At 39.1% G+C, this 24,263-nt stretch overlaps 1 protein-coding gene across 2 annotated transcripts in view; it reads left to right on the top strand.

Moving 5' to 3' along the window:
* Positions 1–24,263, top strand: part of YTHDF3 (YTH N6-methyladenosine RNA binding protein F3) — a 45,382-nt gene that overhangs the window by 9,231 nt on the left and 11,888 nt on the right. Inside the window, exons 3-4 of one of the 2 annotated variants that reach the window (XM_077810213.1) lie at positions 1,094–1,179; positions 4,086–5,681. In XM_077810213.1, coding sequence (XP_077666339.1) covers positions 1,094–1,179; positions 4,086–5,681 — 1,682 coding nt within the window. The remainder of the gene's footprint in view (positions 1–1,093; positions 1,180–4,085; positions 5,682–24,263) is intronic. The other variant, XM_077810214.1, reaches the window with a different exon arrangement.

Genomic DNA, 24,263 nt, shown 5'->3' with positions numbered 1-24,263 from the left:
ATTTTGCCCTTAGATTGTGGACTTCTTGAGGTCATGGAACTTGCCTTCCTATGCCTTTGTATAATGTATAGCATAATGAGTATTCAGTAAACATAGTTTTTAAAACTGTTATACAAACTTGGTATGGCAAATTTCCTCTTGCAGTGAAAGTAACATAGCTATATTAATAAACTCAGATTTCTCAAAAAAAAAAAAAAAAAAGTGGAAATAGCACTATGACCATAGTAGTATAAATGGGAAGCTCTGAGAAACAGGACATTTCAACAGTTAAGCAATTTAGTAGTGTTATAGACTGAGCTGTGACACGGTAGTTTGGTTTGTTCTTCATTGTACAGGCTTTCTGCAGATGACAATGCTGAATTTATTTGTTTGATTTTTTTCCCCCTTATGACTGCAGGAAAAATGGTTTGCTCTGACACAGTCCTGCACTGTGAAATTATGCCAAGTGAGTGTGTCTGCAGGTTCTTTATCACAGAAAAGTGAATTGTAAACCATCAGACCTCTGTCATTCATGAAACATAAGTTTTCCTTTTCTAACAAGTATTTGTAAAGCTTGAGCTGAGCTGTAAAACACTGTTGTTTCTTCATTGGATTACTTTCTAACAACAACTGTCATCTAAGCACTCATTAAAATTGATGCAACAATGCAGTGTAGGATTAAATAGAAGAGAACCTGTCTGCCTGATTACTTGTAACAAGTACTTTATAACATATATAGTTGTTTAATGAAATGATTATCTTGAAATTTTACAAGCGAAGCTTATTTGCAGTGCTTTTGTGAAGACTGTATGTATTTATCTGTCATCAAAATTTGTTACCTCATTTGATTCAATAGCCTAGGCTTTAGATGGTGGTCTCTCACAAGGAGAAATATAGTGTACTGGCTTTTAAACACTTATGAGATCTCAAATGTGACAAAGTCCTGGTAATTGAATCAATACAAGATGTTCTGTTTCTCAGAAAAACCCAGGAGAATAGGCAGTTCACCGTACATATGACAATTTAGTAGTTAAGACTGAACTGGTTTTTGTTTTGAATTAAAATTACAACACACTAATTCTAAAAGAGTGCCTAATACAAGCTCGCTTTTCAGTTTCAGTACAAAACGGTTCGATTCATCAAAAGGATGCAGTAAATGATGATGACTTTGAGCCATATCTAAGTAGCCAGACAAATCAGGTGAGCATTCGTTGCTATTTTGACCTATATTCAGAATTTAATTGTCTAGCTAAGATTTCCTTATCTTACACCAAACTAAGAAAGTTTACTATGTATCTGCTTGCATATTTGAAATATAACTTAATGCTTAGCATGTAATGGGTCTACATGTCCTCTTTTTAATAGTAACATTCTTGTGACGCTTCAAGTAAAGGATGGAATTAAGTTTAATCAGTTCTATATGTATGCATTCTAGAATCAGAATTATACTTTCAAAGGACTTTTTTGCCTTCTAACTTTAAGTGAGTTCAGTATACCCCTGCTATATCGTTGAGACAATAGTTCCTGGGTTCCTATGTAGTAGTAATTGTATACACATGATTTCCACAGAAGTCAACGGGAGTTGTTAATACATGATTGATAGCATAATCCATTCCCCTGAAGTTTAATATTGTTGTGTAAGTTTTCTGCCAGTAAATGGATGACTTCACTTTCTGAAGCTGTGGATCCTCCATCTTTCATAATACTAAATTCAGTTTTTATTAAAACATTTAATTCAATAATTAAGATAAACCTGAAAGTTCCAGGCTACTCTTTTTGGAAGAGAGGAGGGAATGAAGGTGATTGTAATGGCTTTGGGGATTTTCCTTGCCTGCCCATCTGCTTTGATGTTATAACACTGGGCTGTTTTCTGTGGGAGGAAGATGGGAAGTGCCATCTTTGCAAACCAATCAGTGCCACTTGAGTCATCTGCAGGGAATCTTTAAAGTGACTTGAGCTATACCTTTCAAAGGGCTGAATGCTTTGCTTCCTGAGAACCTTTATTCCATAAGCCCTGGGCTCTAGGAGTGAACACAGTATGCAAATTCTGCATTACTTCTCTAGACCATTGAATTGAATCGTATGTTTGATGTTATCCACTCTTAAATATTGTGGGGCTGTTTTTATGAGATACATGAGTAGTTTTTATAATCTCTTATCCTGCTGTGCTCCCATGAAGCACTGAAAATACTTTCATTTTAATAGTAATGAGAACCTCACCAAGAAACAAATATAAGAAAACTGCAGTCATATTTACAAATTATGTTGTCTTATTTACTAATTTCTTGAGCTACTTTTTATTTTAAAAATACCTTAGTTTAGTCCCTTTGCTGTTAAGAATGAATTTGATTTGGTGGTATAATGGCATGCTCAGGTTTGAACTTTTTAAATTTAGATGGTATACATAATGTAGATGTTTACTGAAAATACCCTTCTGTTTCTCTTTAGTTATAGCTAGCATGATTCTAATTCTAAGGACTGGATAAGGCGCTTGTTTGAAACTTATTTTCTGAAACACAGTAAACTTAATTATTTTAAGCGTTTCTAATTATTTTTAAGTGCAGCAATGCATGACTAGGCCTTGGAATGTCCAATATTTGGATTCATGTTGGAATTCACACCTTGTCATAATTTATTGCTTTCTGTTAAATGTGCTACTTAAAGTGTTAGTTGGTACAACACTGAATATTCTGAGATCTCTTTTGCTACCAGTTGGATTTTAGGAAAAATGTTAAATGGTTTCACGTGTATCTAAGTAATATATAATATTGAGAATGGGTTTGTATTTGAAGAAAGAGCTGCTTATAACAAATACAATTCGCAAAACTCACATCTTGTTACATTAGTTGTATGTATGTTATAATAGTCTCTCAGCAATTACATGTAGCGTTTCCATCTCTACTGAAGTTCTACTTCATGTTAGTTGAATAGATTCTTCTTCACGCTTGAGTATCTTTAGAAATGTAGTGCTTAATATATTAAGCAAGATTAAAGTTCTTTATCAGTCTATAGCTAGGTATGGCAGAATTCAGTTTTGTTTTTTTCAAATTGACAGATACCAGTGGTTTTTTTTTTTTTTAGCATTTTTTTTAGATATGGGATATTATTGGGAGGGTCAGACCCTGGTAGGATCATACTATTTAATGACACTAGATGTTGAGATTCAAAAGGTTAAAACATAATAACCATTAAAACAAACACTGTCAACATCACATGTCAAAATATATAAATATCCTTAAATCAAACTCTTAAGTTCTTAAGCAGCATTTTTTTCTTTGCTTATTTGTAAATTTCTGTTATCAAAAGGATTTTTTTTGTTGGCTTGTATGTACACAGTGAAATCAGTGCTTACTGACATTTACCAATAAAAAAATCTCATCCTTCCATACCTATTTATAATTAAAGGTTAACATCAACATACCCATGGTAGCCTTTAGGTTGACAGTTAATACTCTGGTTGATATTATGTACAGTAGAACCTCAGAGTTTTGAACATCAGAGTTATGAACCGACTGGTCAACCACCTCATTTGGAAATGGAAGTACGCAATCTGGCACTAACAGAGACAGGGAAAAAAAAAGCAAATACAGTACAGTACTGGGTTAAACGTAAAGTACTAAAAAAATGAAAAGTTTTTAAAAAATGATTGGACAAGGTACGGAAACTGTGCTTTTTTCATTTAAATTAAGATTAAAAGCAGCATTTTTCTTCTGTATATTAAAGCTTCAAAGCTATATTAAGTCAATGTTCAGTTGTAAACGTTTGTAAGAACAACTATGATGTTTTGTTCAGAGTTATGAACAACCTCCATTTCTGAGAGGTGTTCATAACTCTGAGGTTTTACTGTATGCGGTTTTTTACTAGAGGAAAAGGTGGATTTACACTAAAATCAACTTTGAAAAAAGAGACTTGATACGTGTGGAGCTCAAGGGCTTTGATATTCTCAGATAAAAATGTGTTTTGAGATTTCTGTAGCCTTAAAGGAAAAGTAAAAGGGAATGCTGTAAACAGAGCATCAACATTTGTTGTCTGATGTCTGCCATTTTCTCTTGAATTATGTTGATGATGGAAAGTTCCACTGCTGATTTTACTTTATTTTCTTGCAGAGTAACAGCTATCCACCAATGTCAGACCCATACATGCCTAGTTATTATGCTCCATCCATTGGATTTCCATATTCTCTAAGTGAAGCAGCATGGTCCACTGCAGGTGACCCTCCAATGCCATACTTGACAACCTATGGACAGATGAGCAATGGTGAACATCACTATATACCTGATGGTGTGTTTAGTCAACCTGGGGCTTTGGGAAATACCCCTCCATTCCTTGGTCAGCATGGATTTAATTTTTTTCCTGGGAATGCAGATTTCTCTACATGGGGGACAAGTGGATCTCAGGGACAATCAACACAAAGCTCTGCTTATAGCAGCAGCTATGGCTATCCACCTAGCTCTCTTGGTAGAGCCATAGCAGATGGACAGGCTGGATTTGGGAATGATACTCTGAGCAAGGTGCCTGGGATTAGCAGCATTGAGCAAGGCATGACGGGACTGAAAATTGGTGGGGATATGACAGCTGCTGTGACAAAAACTGTAGGTTCAGCTCTGAGCAGTACAGGTATGACCAGCATTGCAGCAAATAGTGTGCCCCCAGTTAGCAGTTCAGCACCTAAACCAACCTCATGGGCTGCCATTGCTAGGAAGCCTGCTAAACCTCAGCCGAAACTCAAGCCTAAGGGTAATGTGGGAATTGGGGGCCCTGCTGTACCACCACCTCCTATAAAACACAACATGAACATTGGAACTTGGGATGACAAAGGGTCGGTGGTAAAAGCACCCCCTTCCCAGCCAATACTGCCTCCTCAGACTATAATACAGCAGCCTCAGCCATTAATTCAACCACCACCATTGGTGCAAAGCCAACTGCCTCAACAGCAGTCTCAGCCACCACAACCACAGCAGCAACAAGGACCTCAGCAGCAGGCCCAGCCTCACCAGTTGCAGCAGCAACAGCAGCTGCAAAACCGCTGGGTAGCTCCTCGTAACAGGGGCGTGGGCTTCAGCCAGAACAATGGAGGAGCTGGCAGCGAAAACTTTGGCTTAGGTGTTGTACCTGTCAGCTCTTCACCTGGTATAGAGGTGCACCCGGTACTGGAGAAACTAAAGGCCATAAACAACTATAATCCCAAAGACTTTGATTGGAATCTGAAGAATGGACGTGTGTTTATAATCAAAAGCTATTCGGAGGACGATATACACCGCTCCATTAAATACTCTATCTGGTGTAGTACTGAACATGGTAATAAACGCTTGGATGCTGCTTACCGTTCCCTGAATGGAAAAGGTCCACTCTATTTACTCTTCAGTGTGAATGGCAGTGGACATTTTTGTGGAGTGGCTGAGATGAAGTCTGTTGTGGACTACAATGCATATGCTGGAGTCTGGTCTCAGGATAAGTGGAAGGGGAAGTTTGATGTTAAGTGGATCTTTGTCAAAGACGTTCCCAATAACCAGCTGCGGCACATTCGTTTGGAAAACAATGACAACAAACCGGTTACCAATTCGAGGGACACTCAAGAGGTACCCCTAGAAAAAGCTAAGCAAGTGCTTAAAATAATTGCTACTTTCAAGCATACCACCTCAATCTTTGATGACTTTGCACACTATGAAAAGCGTCAGGAGGAGGAGGAAGCCATGCGTAGGGTAAGAATCCAATATCATATAGTAATTTTTCCTGTAGTTTCTTTGTGATTTTTTTTTTTTAAGCTAGTTATTTCTTACAACTCAGTGTGCAGTATACATTGAAGCAGAAAGTAATGCTACTTTGTCCGAAGCTGGTTATAGTTCTTTGGTAGTTGATGTAACTGGCTCCTACTATTTAGATTGTTTTAATTCTTGTGGCTAAACCAAAATTATTTGTGGATTAACATGAACAGAACAATCCTAACCTAAGTTTATGTGTAAGAAGATGTTTAAAATGTTTTACTTATTGTTACAAAGTGAAAAAAACTTTCAGTGTAATATAACATTCCTAATGGAGTCTCATTTTTAGTGCAATGTTAACAATTTTTTGACAACTCTTAGTGCCTTATTGAAATTAGGTGTGCCACAATCAATTTAGGTCATTGAATTACAAGGAAAATAAAGGTATTGAATGCTGTAACAGATAATTCTCAAGTAAAATATGATTTATTTATTTTTTTTAAATCAAGATTCTAACAGAATACTAATCTGAAAATTTGTGCTTAGGTCAGTTTGTGTTGTCTGTCTTAGTTTTTAAAGTTTTAAAATGTGTAAGCAGCACAGTGATCACCTTTACTATTAAAGATCCACTATTTGTAACACTGTAGTGTTGTCTCAAATATATCAACTTATCATAGAATACCAGAGTTGGAAGGGACCTCAGGAGGTCATCTAGTCCAACCCCCTGCTCAAAGCAGGACCAATCCCCAATTTTTGCCCCAGATCCCAAATGGCCCCCTCAAGGATTGAACTCATAACCCTGGGTTTAGCAGGCCAATGCTTGTGTTGTCTGTAGAAGAAATATGTGCCTGCAGCAATATAATTTCATTGGGGAAAATTTCTAAAAATTGTGCTTTTATTCATGGTGTCAGAATTTCAGAAAATTTACTTGAAAAATATTAAATATAAATTTTCCTCTTAAAGTTGCTTTATGGTGTTCACCTGCTTTTGTCTTTCCTGTCTTTCCTCCCTCCCACCCCCTTTGCCCTACTAGGTATTTCTGTTTTTGCATTTTTAGGAAAAATTCTTTCCCCTGCATTGATTTTTTTTTTATTTTATTTTATTTTATTTTTTTTTTAAATTTACTGCTGGTCCTCGCAGTCCAGTTGTGCTAGACTTATTTTCCTCTGTCAAAGCTGAGTAGTAGTTGGATTTATGGAAGGTTCATTTGATGGCTTGAAAAATTTACCAGATCTACTAGTCAGAATACTACTATAAGCCTGTTAGCTCATGTGCTCAGATATTGCAGGGATGGGTGCAAGAATCTGGAAAGACTGTGAAGAGCCTGCATCAGTGAAGTCTGGGGACTTTGCTCTGGTTTGAAGCCTTAACTCTTTTTGCCACCACGAGCTGCTCGGTAAAATGAGGGTCCTGGAATTTATACCAAGGTATTCTCTGCACCTTGCTCAAGGGGCTCAGTCTTTTGTATCTGTCCCTGGCTACTAGGAGTTCTTGATGCATCACCCCATACTGGCTGCCTAGTACTCTTATCTTTTTGTCCACTTCAAGGGCTTCCTGGTAGCTGTGAAGGAGGATTTCCATTTAAATATGAAATTAATACCTTTCCCCTCTTCAGTGGCCTCCAAGCTGCTGTCAGAAGGGGGCCTCTACTACAGTGCTTTCTACCTAACCTCTGTTCTGTCTTCCTCTCTGGTGAATAGTACAATTGTTTGTTTCTTTTGCTACTGCTTTATCAATCAGTTTCATCTTGAAATTGGCATGATTCTTGACAGTTCCAGTGCTACCCATATGTTTCTGAAATAGCAGTAGTCCAACTGTTGTCTTGTTAATTTCACTCTAGTTCTCCTTACCATAGCTGAGTGATTGCAGAGGCACTGTAATAGTGTAAAGACACACAAAATTGATTGACTTACATTACATTCATATTTGGAACTATTATTTTACACCAAGAAGAGTACAAACTATTTTTTCATAATGAAAGTTTTTAACTTTGGAAAAATTAATGGTTTAATTAATGGTTTGTTTAATGGTCCCCTCACTTGCTAGGACAAACTTCAGGTTAATTTTTCAAACCAGAGTTTACCCCCACTGCACTTTGCATTTGTGTTGCCTCCTCTCTAGGACTGCCTGCTGTAGGGATGGGCAACTTTAAGGTGACAGATGGCTACAAAACCATTAAAACCATTTGACAGGCTATAAATTTTTTGGAGGCCACGTATTGCATAACTCAGAATGTTTGCTAAAATACAGCATGTTAACATAAAACAGGAGTTTTCATAAATAGAAAAGACCCTTATCCCACAACCTTTAAATAAAACCCCCACCCAAAAAACCCCCACAGACAGTTTAAACATAATTCTTTAACCCTTTTTTAGTGTGCCGAAAAGCACAGGATGGATAAACGAAAATAACAAAAACACGAATGTCAACGTTTTGTCTTTGCTGCTTCCAGTCTCTGCTTTGCTGCCTCATAGACACAGGCTCAGGGCTAAGAGCAGGAGCCTATGCGCCAGGTTGCAGTGCTACTCGAATTTGGCCCATCCACTCCTCCATTATACCTGTAGGGAAGGGGCTTAGCAATTAGGTCACCCAGCTCTGTTTACTGCTTCCCGACTGACAGAGGTTCCCCCCAACCCACCGTTGACCAGTAAGATTCCACGTCCCACAGCCAAAGGTAAGGCAATAACCAGAGCGGAGTGGTATGGGGCAGAGACCCTCTCCTGTGTGAGTGATGAAGAGATGATTGGGCCAGATGAGTGGCATTGCAACCTGGCACATGGGACACAGGTTCTATCTCTGTCCCATGCAACCCACTTCTGATTACTTCCCCAGTGGCAGAGGTGTGCCCTGACCGACCTACCCACTCACCAAACCTCGTTGACTTTCAGCTTCCAGACAGTCAGTGGGTCCACAGTAACTGGTCCTAGGTGACATTGGGCAGGGGTGAAGCCTGTGATGTAGAAGCAAATCTGAGCAGAGTGGCATGAGTCTATGCTACATGCAGCAATCTTTGCTAAAAATCTGCACCCTTCAGCAACCTAGCTCGGGGCTTGTCTACACTTGAAACACTGCAGCAGCACCGCTATAGTGCTTCAGTGTAGACACTATACTGTGTAGAACCTCCCTCACAGGCATAGGTAATCCACCTTTTTGAGAGGCAATAGTGAGGTCGATGGAAGAATTCTTCTATTGACCTGTCACTGTCCACATTGGGTGTTAGATTAGCTTAACTACGTTGGTCAGAGGTGTGCATTTTTCACACCCCTGAGTGATGCAGCTGAGTCAACCTAACTTTTTAGTCTAGACCTGGCCTCGGTCTTAAAAAAAAATTGTTCTGGGACTGCAACTCTGCCTATAAGCAGGCCAAATAAAATGATCTGGTGGGCTGGATGCGTCTCTCTGGGTTGCCAGTTTTGGTGGGCCAGAGGTGGGTATTTTTGTTTGAGATCAGTACATAGATATATTGCATGCCTCTGCAGTTGACTGTCACTAGAAGGTGGTTTAAAGGTTGATAGAAGATAAAGAAGGTGAGACAGCCTTTAAATGTTTAATTTTTAGTGTATATTAAATTTAAAGGGGGAGAAATGCGCATTTTACTAATTCCGTGAAATTTACTTAAATGGATTATCAATTGAGATTAATACAATGAAAATTTTGTCAGATTTATATATCTGTAGACTTTATCATCTCTTTAGGGCATTCTTTTACAGTTTCTGAAAGATTTTATGTTCTGTTTATCGAGGGGGGTTACCAAGTTTCTGACACATTCGGTTTGTTTTTCTTTTGGTGCCCTAATATACATTTAATTTAGGGTATGTCTACACTTGTAGAGTTTTTGCGCTGTAAGGGCTTGTCTACACCACGCAGCCTTGTCACTAAAAGTCAGTGTGTGTAAACGCTTTTTGTTGATACTTTGCCAGCACTTTTACTGACAAAATACTTCCAGCCCCGCAAGCGGCATTAGCTTTGTCGGCAGGAGAGCACACCTGCTGACAAAGCCTAGTTCACACTGTCGCTTGTGTCTGCAAAACTTTTCTTTTGCAGGAGGGCTTTTTTAAGTACCGGTGAAAGACAAATGTTTTGTCGACAACTTCTCGGTGTAGACAAGCCCTAAGTTTCACAAGTGAAGCGCTGGTTTGTGTACGTAATTAATTCCTCAGGGATCAAAAAGTGTTTACATTAGTAGCACTTTGCTGTCTAGAGCAGCTATCCCACAGTGCAGCGCTCTCCCGTTTGATGATGGGTCTTGTGGCAGGGGTGGGGGGCGATCCTGGGTCCCTGCACAGCTTCCTCTCCCCAAACACTGATAAGCTCCAGTAGCTCAGCATTGTTCCAGGCAGGGGATCATTTGCTCCCTGAAGCAGGCATTGTCACCTGGCCAGATAAGTGAGCACTTGCCAAGAAAACAGGAAGGGGAGTTTCAGAGTTCCCTGGGCTTTAAAGGGGAAGGGTGGATGTCTGTTTACCTGGCAGCAGAGCTGCTGGCCAGAGTGGTCACCTAGGCACTGTGGGATATCCTCCAAAGGCTAAAAGCTGTGTAAACAGGAAGAACATGTCTTCACTTGCACATCACCATAAAAGCATCACCGGTAAGAGCTGTATGCCTCTTGTGGAGGTGGTTTTCTTTTTGAGGTGAAACTTCTGAGTTGCACTGCAACAAGTCATTGGCAAGTGTAGACGCTCCCATGGTTTTTGCACAAAAAGGGACTTTTTCCACTTTAAATGGCAAGTGTAGACATGCCCTTATTGTATTTGCTTAAACTGATAATTTTGAGAGTTACTACTTTGTGGGAGCATTTATCAAAGGAGCTAGTAATTCAAAAACCAGTGCTTTAAGAACTGAGGAAATTAAAAAGGTGAAGAGGGCCCGGAGTTACTTCAGGAATTCTTTCCCAGCTGTGTGGTTGGTGGGTCTTGCCCACATGCTCAGGGTCTAACTAATCACCATATTTGGGGTCGGGAAGGAATTTGCCCTCAGGTCAGATTGGCAGAAACCCTGTGGGGTTTTCGTATTCCTCTACAGCACGTGGCACAGGTCACTTGCAGGTTTAAACTAGTGTAAATGGTGGATTCTCTGTAATTTGAAGTCTTGAAACCATGATTTGAGAACTTCAGTAACTCAGTCAGAGGTTAGGCATCTATTACAGGCATGGATGGGTGAGGTTCTGTGATCTGCAATGTGCGGGAGGTCAGACTAGATCGGGGTAGTCAATTATTTTTTGTGAAGGTTCAGACTCCAGAGAAAATAATAAAAATAACAATAATAAATAAGTACAAAGATTTAGGGGTCCTTTCAAAAGCATCTGGCAGTCTGGATTTGGTCTGCGGTCTGCCTATTTACTACCCCTGAACTAGATGATCATGGTAGTCCCTTCTGACCTTAGTCCATGGGTCTTGTTTTTTCACTAATTACAGAAAGAAAACCATAAAATGTAGTGGAAGAACCTTGGATTGTCAGTACGTTATGTACTCTCTCAACTTAAAATCCAAACCACAAAGTTCTACAGTTTAATATAGACTGGATTCAGTTGTGTGATTATGCATATATTTCGTGTAATTAACATTTTCCAAGTTGTTGGCTTTAATAGGAAATATATAGTATCCATATGGCTCAAATACTGGCATATGTAATTCTAGTATGGTAAATAATTTAGTTGCATTTTCTCAATGGTATTTCTGTGACAGGCTAACTGAGAGAAAACTAACAAAGAACTAAATATTTGTCACGGTGCTTTTATAAAAAGTGTGTAATAGTTTGCATTCATTTTCACAGTCCTCTCAAAAGTGTTGGAGACATCTGACAATTTAGAAGCAAGTTTAGAACTGCATAACTATCCCACTAATTCTTCATCGTACATGCATTTGAAGTATTGCTAAAATGGATTTAATGTATATTTAAAACATAGTAGGAAGTCTAATGAAAATATAACACTGGCTACCAAAAGATCCAAACTCTTGATCATTAACTTAACTGGGCAAATAGAATTTTGCCTTAAAATTGGTAGATTATTTTTTTCTTTCTATGGCATAATTTTTATTTTTTGTTTTCATCTTTCAATTATAAATATATGATACAGTCCATTTCTTTTTAATTGGAGAACAGTTTCAGAAATGCAGTAATTTATATCTCTGAAACTGTGTGCTGTTTATAGATAATTGGATAATCCTTTTCTTTCTAGTGCCAGGCTAGATTTTTATTTTCATCATACCTAAATTGGTGTATTCAGTAAGAACTACACATTCTGGATGTTATATGGGTTAAGTACATGCCTGTTTTCTATAGCAGCTGTGATAATTGCTTTGTTTCTTTTTAACAGTGTGTGTACTGTTCATAAAAAAGCTGGTTTTTGCTGTTAATAAAATATTAAATACATTAAATAGCAGTAGTCAGTTGCAATTTCTTGAAGTTCAATTAGGATTTTATTGTGCATATGTAATAACAAATTTCCTTAGTCAATTATCTAAACAGAGCAAATTATTTATGGATTTAATTACCTTTATAACTGACTGTTCCAACTAACTTATTTTAGAATAATTGGTTTTAAAAGTTTAATCTAACAATTTGGGATGATCAATAATTAATTTCAAATAGGACTTGACTTTGTTCTATTAAAATATGGCAGTATCTCTATTAAAGTGCACGCAGCTTTATCTGACCAGGATGAAAGTAATCTTTTGAAATACCTATGTTTAGTAAAGTTTTTAAGTGATTATTTGCCATCTCTAAATTCATTTGAATAAATCCCCTTTCGATGTATTCCATTTTAGCATTATTTGACATTACTCCATTACGGGCAAGGTAGCAAACATTAAGGGTGGAAACAGATTTTGCTTTTAAATTTTACATATGTACAATAATTATTGTACATATGTAAAATTTTGTAAAAATTATCTTTCTCATATGCGATCTGTCAGCAGTAATGTGAAATCATCTGAGGCCTTGTTAATTATTAATTTGTACTGTTCAATATTGTATAAAATCCTGTGCATTTATACAAACAATTCAGAAAATAGAACACCTGGGGACAGACTTCCGACTGAAAGTGGTAAAGATGTTTCTAAAACTGGCAATTTTTGAGACGAGGACAAATTTCAAAAATTTAATTGCACCATTTGAGAAGAGTCGTCATGTATTTTCTGTAGTGGCCATGTAAATACTTATCAGCAAATACATAGATAGTAAAACAGAAATAATCTTTGCATAAAAAGGCACAACTGTTAAAATGAATATATTTTCTGAGCAATGTTTCTAAGTACTCTTAAGATCATGTCTCTCAAGTTTTATCTTCCGAACCCTAAATCAGATAGTCCATCATGTATCCTTTGTTTTCTAACATCTGATAGTGGCTTTTACCCTGTAATCTTCTATTGCTCTTCCTTGCTACACAGTGTAAAATCTGAGCTTTTTAAAGTAACTTTTGGGGGGAATACTAATTTCATTACCAGTGTGCAGTAGAAAACACTGATATTGGATCCAAGTGATTATAGAATATTAACAAAACAGGGTGGTAGTACAGCCGCCCCCTGACTTATGCAATCGTTCCGTTCCGGAAAGCTTTGTGTAACTCGAATTTTGTGCAAGTCTGAAATGTATACCTGTACGTTACGCAAATATTTCCACAACTTGAAAATCCTATTTCTGACTTACGGAATTTTTTCCGTAAGTGTGAATTTGCATAAGTTGGGTCTTGCGTAACCCAGGGAGCATCTGTAAACTGAAATTGTTTCAGTACTGCAAGTCAGAAAATACTGCATAAACACCAAATTTGTTGAGGCTGTGGAGGAGAAAGGGGCTTTTTAGTTCCCAACTAAAAGACTCCACTTCCAGTGTTCCGTTCAATAAAAACAATTTCTTGGGGATTGCTTGCCTGCAGTTTCTCCAAAGGATATAGTCTTGTTGCTGTTTTCCCTTTTCCAGCTATTAAAGTAAGTGGTCACCCACTCTATCAAGAATTCCTAGCATTGGCATTTTCCTTTACAGCCTGGACTGCCTTTGTGGAGGAGAAGCAACAGCTGAGCAGTTGCTTGAGGAGTCCTCTGGGTGAAGTTAAATTTTTTCTTGTGTTTCACTGGGAATGTTACAAGAGTTTTCAGGAAGTTGGAACCCTAATAGGTAAGCCAGGAACACAGCTGGTTACTTATATTAATGTAGTGCCCAGACCTGCAGTCAGTGTTGGGACACAGTTGTTGTAGGTGCTTGTGACTGGGGTCTCGGTGGGGAGCCAGCTGTGGGCACTCAATTAGGATGAACTGCAAAGAATGGGGCAGACAATCCCCATAAAGTTGGTGGCTATTTCAATACTTAGATTCACCAAGCCAGCATAAAACAGCTTCTTTATTACCTTACTGGTTACTCAGAAGTCCAAACAACACAGTTCCCGTAAAGTGATCCAGCCTCAGGCCTCCATCCAGGTACCTACATCAAATATTATGATAAATTTCTGTAAATCTTATTTCATCACATAAAAGAACAGGTTCTACCAATCCCAAGGATTGGACACATTATCGCCCAGGTTAATGAATGTTTCAGATCTTACCCAAAAGCTACTATTATTGCTCCTTCTGGGCGTGTTTTTTTATCACCAGGAGAGCTCTCACCTGGAGAAAAGCATGTCTACACTGCCCATGTCATAGCATTGCTGCGGCCACACTGTAATGTGGGTAGTGTAGACATTCCCCAAATCTCATATTCAGGGCATATCAGCATAACTGGGACCTCAGTCTTGCAACTCAAACTTCCCCTGATGAAGTCTAAGCAGATCTGAGATGACAGAATCAAGGCCCAAGAATCTTTTGTACAATTTTATGTCGTCTTTGACAAGCTGGGATTTCCTCGGGGAACAAAAGGTAATTAGGATAACTTTGAAGGAGTTCCATCATGGATACTTAGCTGTACAAATTAACATAAGGCCATTTGTTTGTTCCTCCACCATTCACAGTACAATTCATTTAAATGATATCAGAATACAGCATAGACAGAAACTGTTGATTACATTGTTGACCCTGCTCATATATATGTAAATACACAAAAATACAAATATTGTCTCCCCACATGTCTTTTGAGGGTTATTTATTTTGCAGGATGCTTAACCCTTTCTAGCCATGCGTCAGTGCTATATGTAGACAGGTCCATAAAATTCCCAGATGCAGGATATTTGACCTGAAATGTAGCATATCAGAATTCGACATTTCTAGCCCAGATACTTAAATCTGAAAGAGAGAGAGAGACTATCATTTCCTCAGTGATGTTACAACCTGTGGTTATGGTCAGAAGATGGCTGCACTTTAAGTAAAGAAGGCTTAAATAAAAAGTGTCTTACGGGAGAAAAACACGTACGGAAGTTAACCTCAATCATATGAACAACTCTCTTAAAAACACGCACATACAGCATGCAACTGTTTTTTCTTTGGCATTTTCTGCTCCCTGCTGCATCCTCTTTTTCTCATAGTTCCACCTGTATTAAGAGCAGACGCTGGGTGGAACATAAGTAGTTGTCTAGCTTTTGTCACTTGCAATGAATGAGTGGAAACAAGTTCTACACCAAGAGGTGTAGCCACTGGTGTCATTGTCTTCAACCAGAAATTTTCTCTCCAGAATTCGACACTCCAGGAAAGGTAGCTTGCAGACATTCTTCAAACCTTCTAAGAATATAAAGGCTTCTGGTTCCTTCCAACAAGACACTACTTGCAAAAGGGGTTTAAAAACTCACCATATTGGTAAACTCAAAGAAGTTGCTAATATTTCCCATAAGACCACAAATCCAAATACTATATTCAGGCTTCACAGCTCCAAATAGATGGGAAGGTCCAGCTGAACATTACCTAATCTTATCTAGCTGTACTTATATTGCCCCAGTCCTCACTATGGCATTTGAAAAAAGAAAAGGAGTACTATTGGTACCTTAGAGACTAACCAATTTATTTGAGCATAAGCTTTCGTGAGTTACAGCTCACTTCATCGGATGCATTCAGTGGAAAATACAGTGAGGAAATTTATGTAGACACAGAACATGAAAAAATGGTTGTTATCATACACACTGTAAGGAGAGTGATCACTTAAGATGAGCTATTACCAGCCGGGGGAGGAGAAAACCTTTTGTAGTGATGATCAAGGTGGGCCATTTCCAGCAGTTAACAGGAACGTCTGAGGAGCAGTGGGGGAAATAAACATGGGGAAATAGTTTTACTTTGTGTAATGACACATCCACTCCCAGTCTCTATTCAAGCCTAAGTTAATTGTATCCAGTTTGCAAATTAATTCCAATTCAGCAGTCTCTCGTTGGAGTCTGTTTTTGAAGTCTTTTTGTTCTAATATTGCGACCTTTAGGTCTGAAATCGAGTGACCAGAGAGACTGAAGTGTTCTCCGACTGGTTTATGAATGTTATAATTCTTGACATCTGATTTGTGTCCATTTATTCTTTTACGTAGAGACTGTCCAATTTGACAATGACAATGTGCATGGCAGAGGGGCATTGCTGGCACATGATGGCATATATCACATAGGTAGATGTGCAGGTGAACGAGCCTCTGATAGTGTGGCTGATTAGGCCCTATGATGATGTCCCCTGAATAGATATTGTTCTAAGTCAGCCATAAAAATGTTGGCATACTGTGGGGCCATGCGCGTACCCATAGCAGTGTTGCAGATTTGAAGGTATACGTTGTCCCGAAATGTGAAATAGTTATGGGTGAAGACAAAGTCACAAAGTTCAGCTACCAGGTTTGCCATGACATTATCAGGGATACTTGTTCCTGACGGCTTGTAATCCATCTTTGTGTGGAATGTTGGTGTAGAGGGCTTCTAGATCCATAGTGGCCAGGATGGTGTTTTCAGGAAGATCACCAATGGATTGTAGTTTCCTAAGGAAGTCAGTGGTGTCTCGAAGATAGCTGCGAGTGCTGGTAGTGTAGGGCCTGAGGAGGGAGTCTACATAGCCAGACAATCCTGCTGTCATGGTGCCAATGCCTGAGATGATGGGGCGCCCAGGATTTCCAGGTTTATGGATCTTGGGTAGCAGATAGAATGCCCCAGGTCAGAGTTCCAGGGGTGTGTGTGTGCGGATTTGTTCTTGTGCTTTTTCAGGGAGTTTCTTGAGCAAATGGTGTAGTTTCTTTTGGTAACCCTCAGTGGGATCAGAGGGTAATGGCTTGTAGAAAGTGGTGTTGGAGAGCTGCCAAGCAGCCTCTTGTTCGTATTCCGACCTATTCATGATGACGGCAGCACTTCCTTTGTCAGCCTTTTCGATTATGATGTCAGAGTTGTTTCTGAGGCTGTGAATGGCATTGTGTTCTGCACGGCTGAGGTTATGGGGTTACAGGGCATTTGAGCAACTCAGGTTACAGGGCATTTGAGCAACTCAGATAGTGAAACAGAGGGATTATCCACTCTTCCACCCTAGCTTCAGGCTCTCATGCAATGTAAAGAGATCATAAATCACATTTCTATCCACCAGATTACATCATCTCCACATATGTGGAAAACTGCTATACATAGTGGGAGATAAACATGGGACAAAACCAGTATTTATTTTAGTTTTTTACTTTAAAAATAAAACTCTAAACAAAGCATGAGATATTTTGATCTGCAAGAAGGTGCTTTAGAAAGTTTCTAGTGGGTCCGGAAAAAACCCTCTCTAAGCAAAACATTTCAGCTTTAGGGTCAGTAATATGAGACTACATTCTGGCACAGTTTGGACTTGTGTAGTGGTAGGAATAAAAACTTCATACGCACAACTCCTAAAATAGCTGATTTACTATGAATATGGATTGTTTTAGTAAACCCAAGTTATTCTTGGGCCAGTAGGATATTTTCCAGGTAAGCATGTTGTAAGCGGGTTTTTTTTTCCTGATACTGCTGACTCTTCCAAGAAAGTTTCTCTAAGCAAGTCATCTGCACTAACTTGCCTATGCATGCAAAGAATATATAATCTAGGTTTACATATCAGTGTACAGTAGGAAAATATGCAGAAAAAAAGTTTTTAATCTAAACACTTGCATGCATAGTACAGAACAAATATAAATTGGCATTATACTTTATAATTGGAAAAATATAAGTAAGTATCTCCATAACTTTTACAACCTACAAATGTTTTAACTTTCCAGTATTCTAATTCAAGGAATACATTAGTGTAAAATTAAGCTTGCAGCATCTGTTCTGATTATTGTTTATGTAAAAAAAAATTCCCAGCTGCTTCTGTGAAAAGACAGACATGATGGAAAGTCTTTTTTTCTTATAGATAGATTTAAAGTATACGGGTGAAAGTGTTCATAAGTAACTGGAAATGGAAAAGGAGTACTTGTGGCACCTTAGAGACTAACCAATTGATTTGAGCATGAGCTTTCGTGAGCTACAGCTCACTTCATCGGATGCATACCGTGGAAACTGTAGCAGACTTTATATACACACAGAGATCATGAAACAATACCTCCTCCCACCCCACTGTCCTGCTGGTAATAGCTTATCTAAAGTGATCATCAGGTTGGGCCATTTCCAGCACAAATCCAGGTTTTCTCACCCTCCACCCCCCCCCCACAAATTCACTCTCCTGCTGGTGATAGCCCATCCAAAGTGACAACTCTCTACACAATGTGCATGATAATCAAGTTGGGCCATTTCCTGCACAAATCCAGGTTCTCTCACCCCCTCACCCCCCTCCCAAAAACCCCACACACAAACTCACTATCCTGCTGGTAATAGCTCATCCAAAGTGACAACTCTCTACACAATGTGCATGATAATCAAGGTGGGCCATTTCCAGCACAAATCCAGGTTCTCTCCCCCCACCCCCATACACACACAAACTCACTCTCCTGCTGGTAATAGCTCATCCAGACTGACCACTCCAAGTGGATGAGCTGTTACCAGCAGGAGAGTGAGTTTGTGTGTGTATGGGGGTGGGGGGGGTGGGGGGAGAGAACCTGGATTTGTGCTGGAAATGGCCCACCTTGATTATCATGCACATTGTGTAGAGAGTTGTCACTTTGGATGGGCTATCACCAGCAGGAGAGTGAATTTGTGTGGGGGGGTGGAGGGTGAGAGAACCTGGATTTGTGCTGGAAATGGCCCAACTTGATCACTTTAGATAAGCTATTACCAGCAGGACAGTGGGGTGGGAGGAGGTATTGTTTCATATTCTCTGTGTGTATATAAAGTCTGCTGCAGTTTCCACGGTATGCATCCGATGAAGTGAGCTGTAGCTCACGAAAGCTCATGCTCAAATAAATTGGTTAGTCTCTAAGGTGCCACAAGTACTCCTTTTCTTTTTGCGAATACAGACTAACACGGCTGTTACTCTGATAACTGGAAATGGTAAGCCCTTTCTATGTATATACTTACACAGCCTCCATTGTAGTATCTGAGTTAACCCGTAACTCTTATGGAGGCATCATAGCTAAGGCTGTACCTGAAATATAACTAAAATATGGTATTTTGGAAAATTAGGTGGATTTCAGTTTTGAAAAATGCTTTGGTTTCAAGCAAGCCATATCTCAAAAATGGCTTCTTACAAACTTTAGAATTTTATTCAGTGGTGCTTGACAAGATGTGTACTGCAGAGGATTGCTTTTGATCACATAGTGTACCGTGCTTTTGTTGAGTTCACAATGGATTTTTAGAGCTGAATTCCCAGAGGCCAGCTGTATGTGTTCAAACTTTGGTGGTGTGGTGGCTGTGCTGAATCTTGTGTCCATCAGCCAAACTTCTCAGTTACAAGCTTTGGCTTAAATTAAAACTTTTGGTAACATTGTTATCGTGAATACAATATGTTTATTGCACATCTGCAGTTACATCAGTCTCTATCAGAATAAATATTAGTACTGTAAATTTTCATGTTGATTTGTCTAATTGTATTCTAAATGACAATGAAGTAAATATGTGCTATTTGAGAAATTCTTTCTGGACACTGTTTGGGAGGTCCTTCCTATTAAACACCATTGGCTGTGGCTGCTGCTTATTGCTTTCCCCAGCACAGAAGCATGAAATTGATTATTTTTATTTTACTGCTGTCTCAGAGGGTTCTGATTTAGTATCAGTGAATCTGGCCGGGGTCTTATTAATTTTGCTCAGTTTCTGCGTGGCAAAGATTTGAGCAACAGCAGATGCACATACACTAGCTATTTGCAGATGTAGTAAAGCAACACTGCATCAATTAACGTTTGGATCACACCTGGAAAGTTACCTGTAGCTGTGTTTTTTTTTTTTTTTTTTTAAAAAGTGGAGTGTGTAGTACTGTAAATGAAAGATAAAACAGTGCTGAAATTGATCGCTTAGGTCCCCTTACTAGAGAACGCTTCCAGCTTGTTAATGTTGCTTTGAATCTTTGGATATTTGCTTACAACCTGGGCTGAGATTTTTCTGTATACTATTTTAAGGGCAACAGAACACATTGTATAGAGTGGGCAGCTGCAGTGCAAATTTTCCTGCATTAATATTGACCTTCTTCCTGACCTGGGAATGCCACCCACTTGGGTAGCAAGAATTTATCGCTTTGCAGGTCAAGCTGGTGCTGTTTATTACTGTAGCTGAATAGTTCAGTTTGTTTTATTTTAATACATCTTTCATGTAGTGCAAGGTATCTCATTACTTCACAATGAGATAAGCCAGAATACAGCTAATTTAAGTGGTAATTTAAGTAGCAAATAAGCATGTTTGCACATTTATAAAAAGGATGCAAGAGAGAGGGAGGAGGCTAGGTGCTAAGGTGAGGAGGAAGGTTTGAAGGTAAAAATAGTAGGTATTCAGATACAGATGGTGTATCTGATTGTGACAACATAAATGACATTGTCTCCTGCTCTTTTTCACTTCTAACAGAAGCCTATAGAATTGAAGAGAAGAAGAAATGATGAAGTAATCAGAGTCCAGATAGAGAAATAGACTGGAGGAACATCCCTATGGAGGGAGGTGGAAGTGACAAAGTTTTAATTGGATTCAGAAATTGATAGGGAGCCAATTCAGGTAACAGAAATGGAGATTCAGGGTGTGACTTGGCTATGGTGTTCTGGACTGCTTGCAGTGTAGGAAGACTACAAAAAGGAATTGCAGTAGCCAAATCAAGTGATAAAGACATGGATAAACTTATTTTGAAAAGCTACTGTGTATGACAGTGTAATAATGGCTCTGTATGTAGTAGAGGTTAATTAAGAGTTTGTTTTTTGTAGAGTACAACTGCATGTGTAAATTTTTATATTTCAGTTGCAAAGTTAAGAATTACAGGGCCCTTTCTTCTATTTTTAAGACAGCTACTCCATACTTCAGAAATATTTAGAACTCTCTTTTTAACACCCTCTTTCGTGGGAAAATTTCTCATAACAGTTTTTAGAAAAAGCCTACATATTCCACAGAGCCCAGAACTTTATTTTATTTCCCTCCTTATTGCTTGCTTAGGCCTGAGCTACGCTGGGGGTGTGTGTTTCGAACTAAGATGCTTCGACTTCAGCTATGCGAATAGCTGGCTGTCCTCACGGTGGCGAGTCAACCACAGCGGCTCTCCTGTCGACTCCACTTACTCCTCCTGCCAAGGTGGAGTACAGGCGTTGATTCAGGGATCGATTTTATCGCGTCTAGATGAGACGCGATAAATTGATTCCCCCATAGATAGATTACTACCTGCCAATCCGGCGGGTAGTGAAGACGTACCGTTAGAGACATTCCTTTCACAGTGTAAAGGCCACCATTATAAATTGATACTGCTATGCCAGAGCTACATCCAACATGTTAAATCAACATGTGCCAATTTAGTTTTTTGGATTTTAATGTCAGATTTAAAAACCGAACTTTAATGCACAACAAGCTGTTCTCTTAAATGTGGTTCTTATAAACCAGTAGGAGTAGTTGGAACTTAATTGTACCATTGTGTTTAAATTTTAGTCACAAGAAATGTCATTATTTTGTGTACCAATCTATGGCATGGCTGCTGCAAGCACAGACTCTGGGTTCATGCATGTGTTAGCTTTTTCTGAAGGAATTTACATACAGTCATCTCCTCCTCTGTACCTCACTTACACAAGCAAACTTTGTCTTTGTCTACACTGGCAAGTGAAAGACAAAATGTTTGTTGTTCAGAAGTGTTAAAAAACACCCCCACGCCCCGAAAGACAAAAGTGCCGGTGTGAACAGCACTTTGGCTTTGTTGGCAGGAGCGCTCTCTCCTGCGGACAAACAGCGGCTATACTGCGTGCCTTTTAGCAGCACGGCTGTAGCAGCACAGCTGTGTTGCTAAAAGCTGTGTAGTGTAGACATAGCCTTAGCGAGTTACTTGTCTCTTACTGAAACTGCAGCAGAGCATCTTGGGATGTGATGCCGGTGTTCTCCATTTGGCTTGGTATGTTCTCTAGATCAAGCCTAAGAAGAGCAGCAGGAGAAATCTTCCAGGCGAAAGTTAAGTGCCCTGATTGTGGCTCTTCCCTCAGCTGTGAGCATAGTAAATTGGATTTAGCCTTCCTTGAATCAGGTTCCAGGAGCAAGGTCAAGCCAGTTGATTGTGCCATGCTTGAAGTACCAACTATTCCTCCAGACAAACTAGAGAAGAAAAATGACATGGATTTCCCATATCTCCTAGTGGGGTCGGGGGGCAATTACATGCATTCTTGCTTTCCTTCAGGGAAAGTACAAAGTTCTAGATGCCTGAACAATCTGATGGAGCAACGGGGTTTATGTAGTGTCTTTTCTCTTCTCCTACTTACTGCTGGCCTCCACTGAAAGACTTACATCTCTCATCCTAAGTCAGTATCCAAGTCTTTTAGGTGCTCATAGGCACCCATGGATGCTTGAATTCTCAGCCTAGAGTATTTTTGGCAGTTGGCCTCCCTTTTTAAGCAGTCTGATCTTCTCTTGGATGCTAATATCTTCCTCTATGGCCGTTTGGACAGGAAGATCAAAGGAACAGACAGGAAGACCTTTGTAGGTGGAGTGGAAATTGCCATAGTCATTTATGCATCTCATATGTTCAGGCTGTTATTTGGTGGCTTTCAGACATTCAGATACCAATTAAGGAGCCTATATCTGTCCTCCTTTTTGAGCATGCTCTCAAATGTCTAGATACCAAGTGTCTCTCCCACTAGATCCCATCTTGTATCTGGTTTGCATGCTCCTTTGATGGTTTCCCTTACCTGTTAAATTTTTTGCAGTTGCTGCCTTCTGGATCAAAAGTCTGTGAACAAACTCTCCAGAGTACCTTATCCAGGTGCTCTGCCATAAACTATCTGCTGCATGTGGCCAAATCGTGATGAGACATTCAATCAGAGTGTGCTGAGAGTAGTCAGTCCTCCTTCAGCAGCTCTTAGGCTGTCTGGGAGAAGGGGGTAGTTCATGTCTTTTTGGGCTTGGTCTGTCTTCTTTCTTCCTTGTCACATTAGCCTAGGTTGTTTAGTCTGTTTTTATGCAAAAATCTTTAGTAACAAAAAAGAAAAGGGAGACTGGGGGAGTGGTTTAAAAATAGGAAGACCATGCTCCTTTCCTGGTTATTTCTTGAAGTTTTTTGTGGTGGTTTGTGAGCAGTTGGCCTTTAAGCAAAACTATCCATCAATTTTTATTTATCGTAAGTCTCTGCAAGATGCCAGGCTGTTGTACCAGATTACTAAAAGTTCTTGAAAGAAGGACAGCAAGCTTAAATCTGTCAATGCTGTACTTTGTTGATATGTGGTATTTGCAATAATAAACACATAGTGTATGTTCTCCCCTCTGCATTGGCACTGTTTGTTGCAATTCTAACACTAATATAGCAAATAGAATACCTCTGTTTGTTGTTGCTGAGCATATTGCATATTGGAGGTGAGAAACTACAGGACCTATATATCTGCTCCATTTAATGTTTTTACCAAAATGTAGTACATTTTCATTAAAGAAAACAATCTACAAATGCAGTCTTTAACTTGGTATTTTTGAGCATGGGTATGGAATAAACTTTGACCAATATCCAGTTTTTAAACTATCCACAGAATATTGATCTGAAATCCAGTTGAACTTCTAATGATTTAGACTTGTGAAAGAAACTGGGAAATTGCAGAGTCAGAAGTATAGGAAAAAAGTAAGAGTTTTTTCTGTTTTTAACTTTAGTAGTTTCAAGTGTTTAGATAGGGAATTAGTAATCACATTAATAAATTGTAGAAAAATGCATGAAATTTTGTGCATAGAAAGTTGAGATGTCTATTTGTTGATGGAAAGTACAATTCACCAGGGGTAGGTATCCCAGTGTGCCATGGTCCATCATCTGGCATGATGCCTTGTGGGAACTTTTCACAATGTGTTGTAGGGTAGAAATAAGTTGCACAAGGATCTTTGGAGCTAGGGATCAAGTTCCCAGCATGCAACTTTCTCCATCCCATATGCCATCTGTATCTCATCATTTTTGTGTTTTTTAAAAAAAAAAAAAAAAAATTCTCACAAACCCGCACACCTCCATCTCAGACAGAAGCCTGGAGCCTGCAAAGCTCTACACTGTTTGCATTAATGTTGCAAATACAGAGCACCTGATTCTCTTGAATTTGCAGACCCACAATAAGTACTGCAGCAATGTGGGACATATTGATTTCTTTAAGGACATATTAAAGGACATAGCAAAACACAATTCAAGGTTGCTGGTGTT

The sequence above is a fragment of the Eretmochelys imbricata genome, chromosome 2 (genome assembly GCF_965152235.1).
Source record: "Eretmochelys imbricata isolate rEreImb1 chromosome 2, rEreImb1.hap1, whole genome shotgun sequence".
NCBI lineage: Eukaryota > Metazoa > Chordata > Testudines > Cheloniidae > Eretmochelys > Eretmochelys imbricata.
This window is presented reverse-complemented; position numbering and strand designations above follow the sequence as displayed.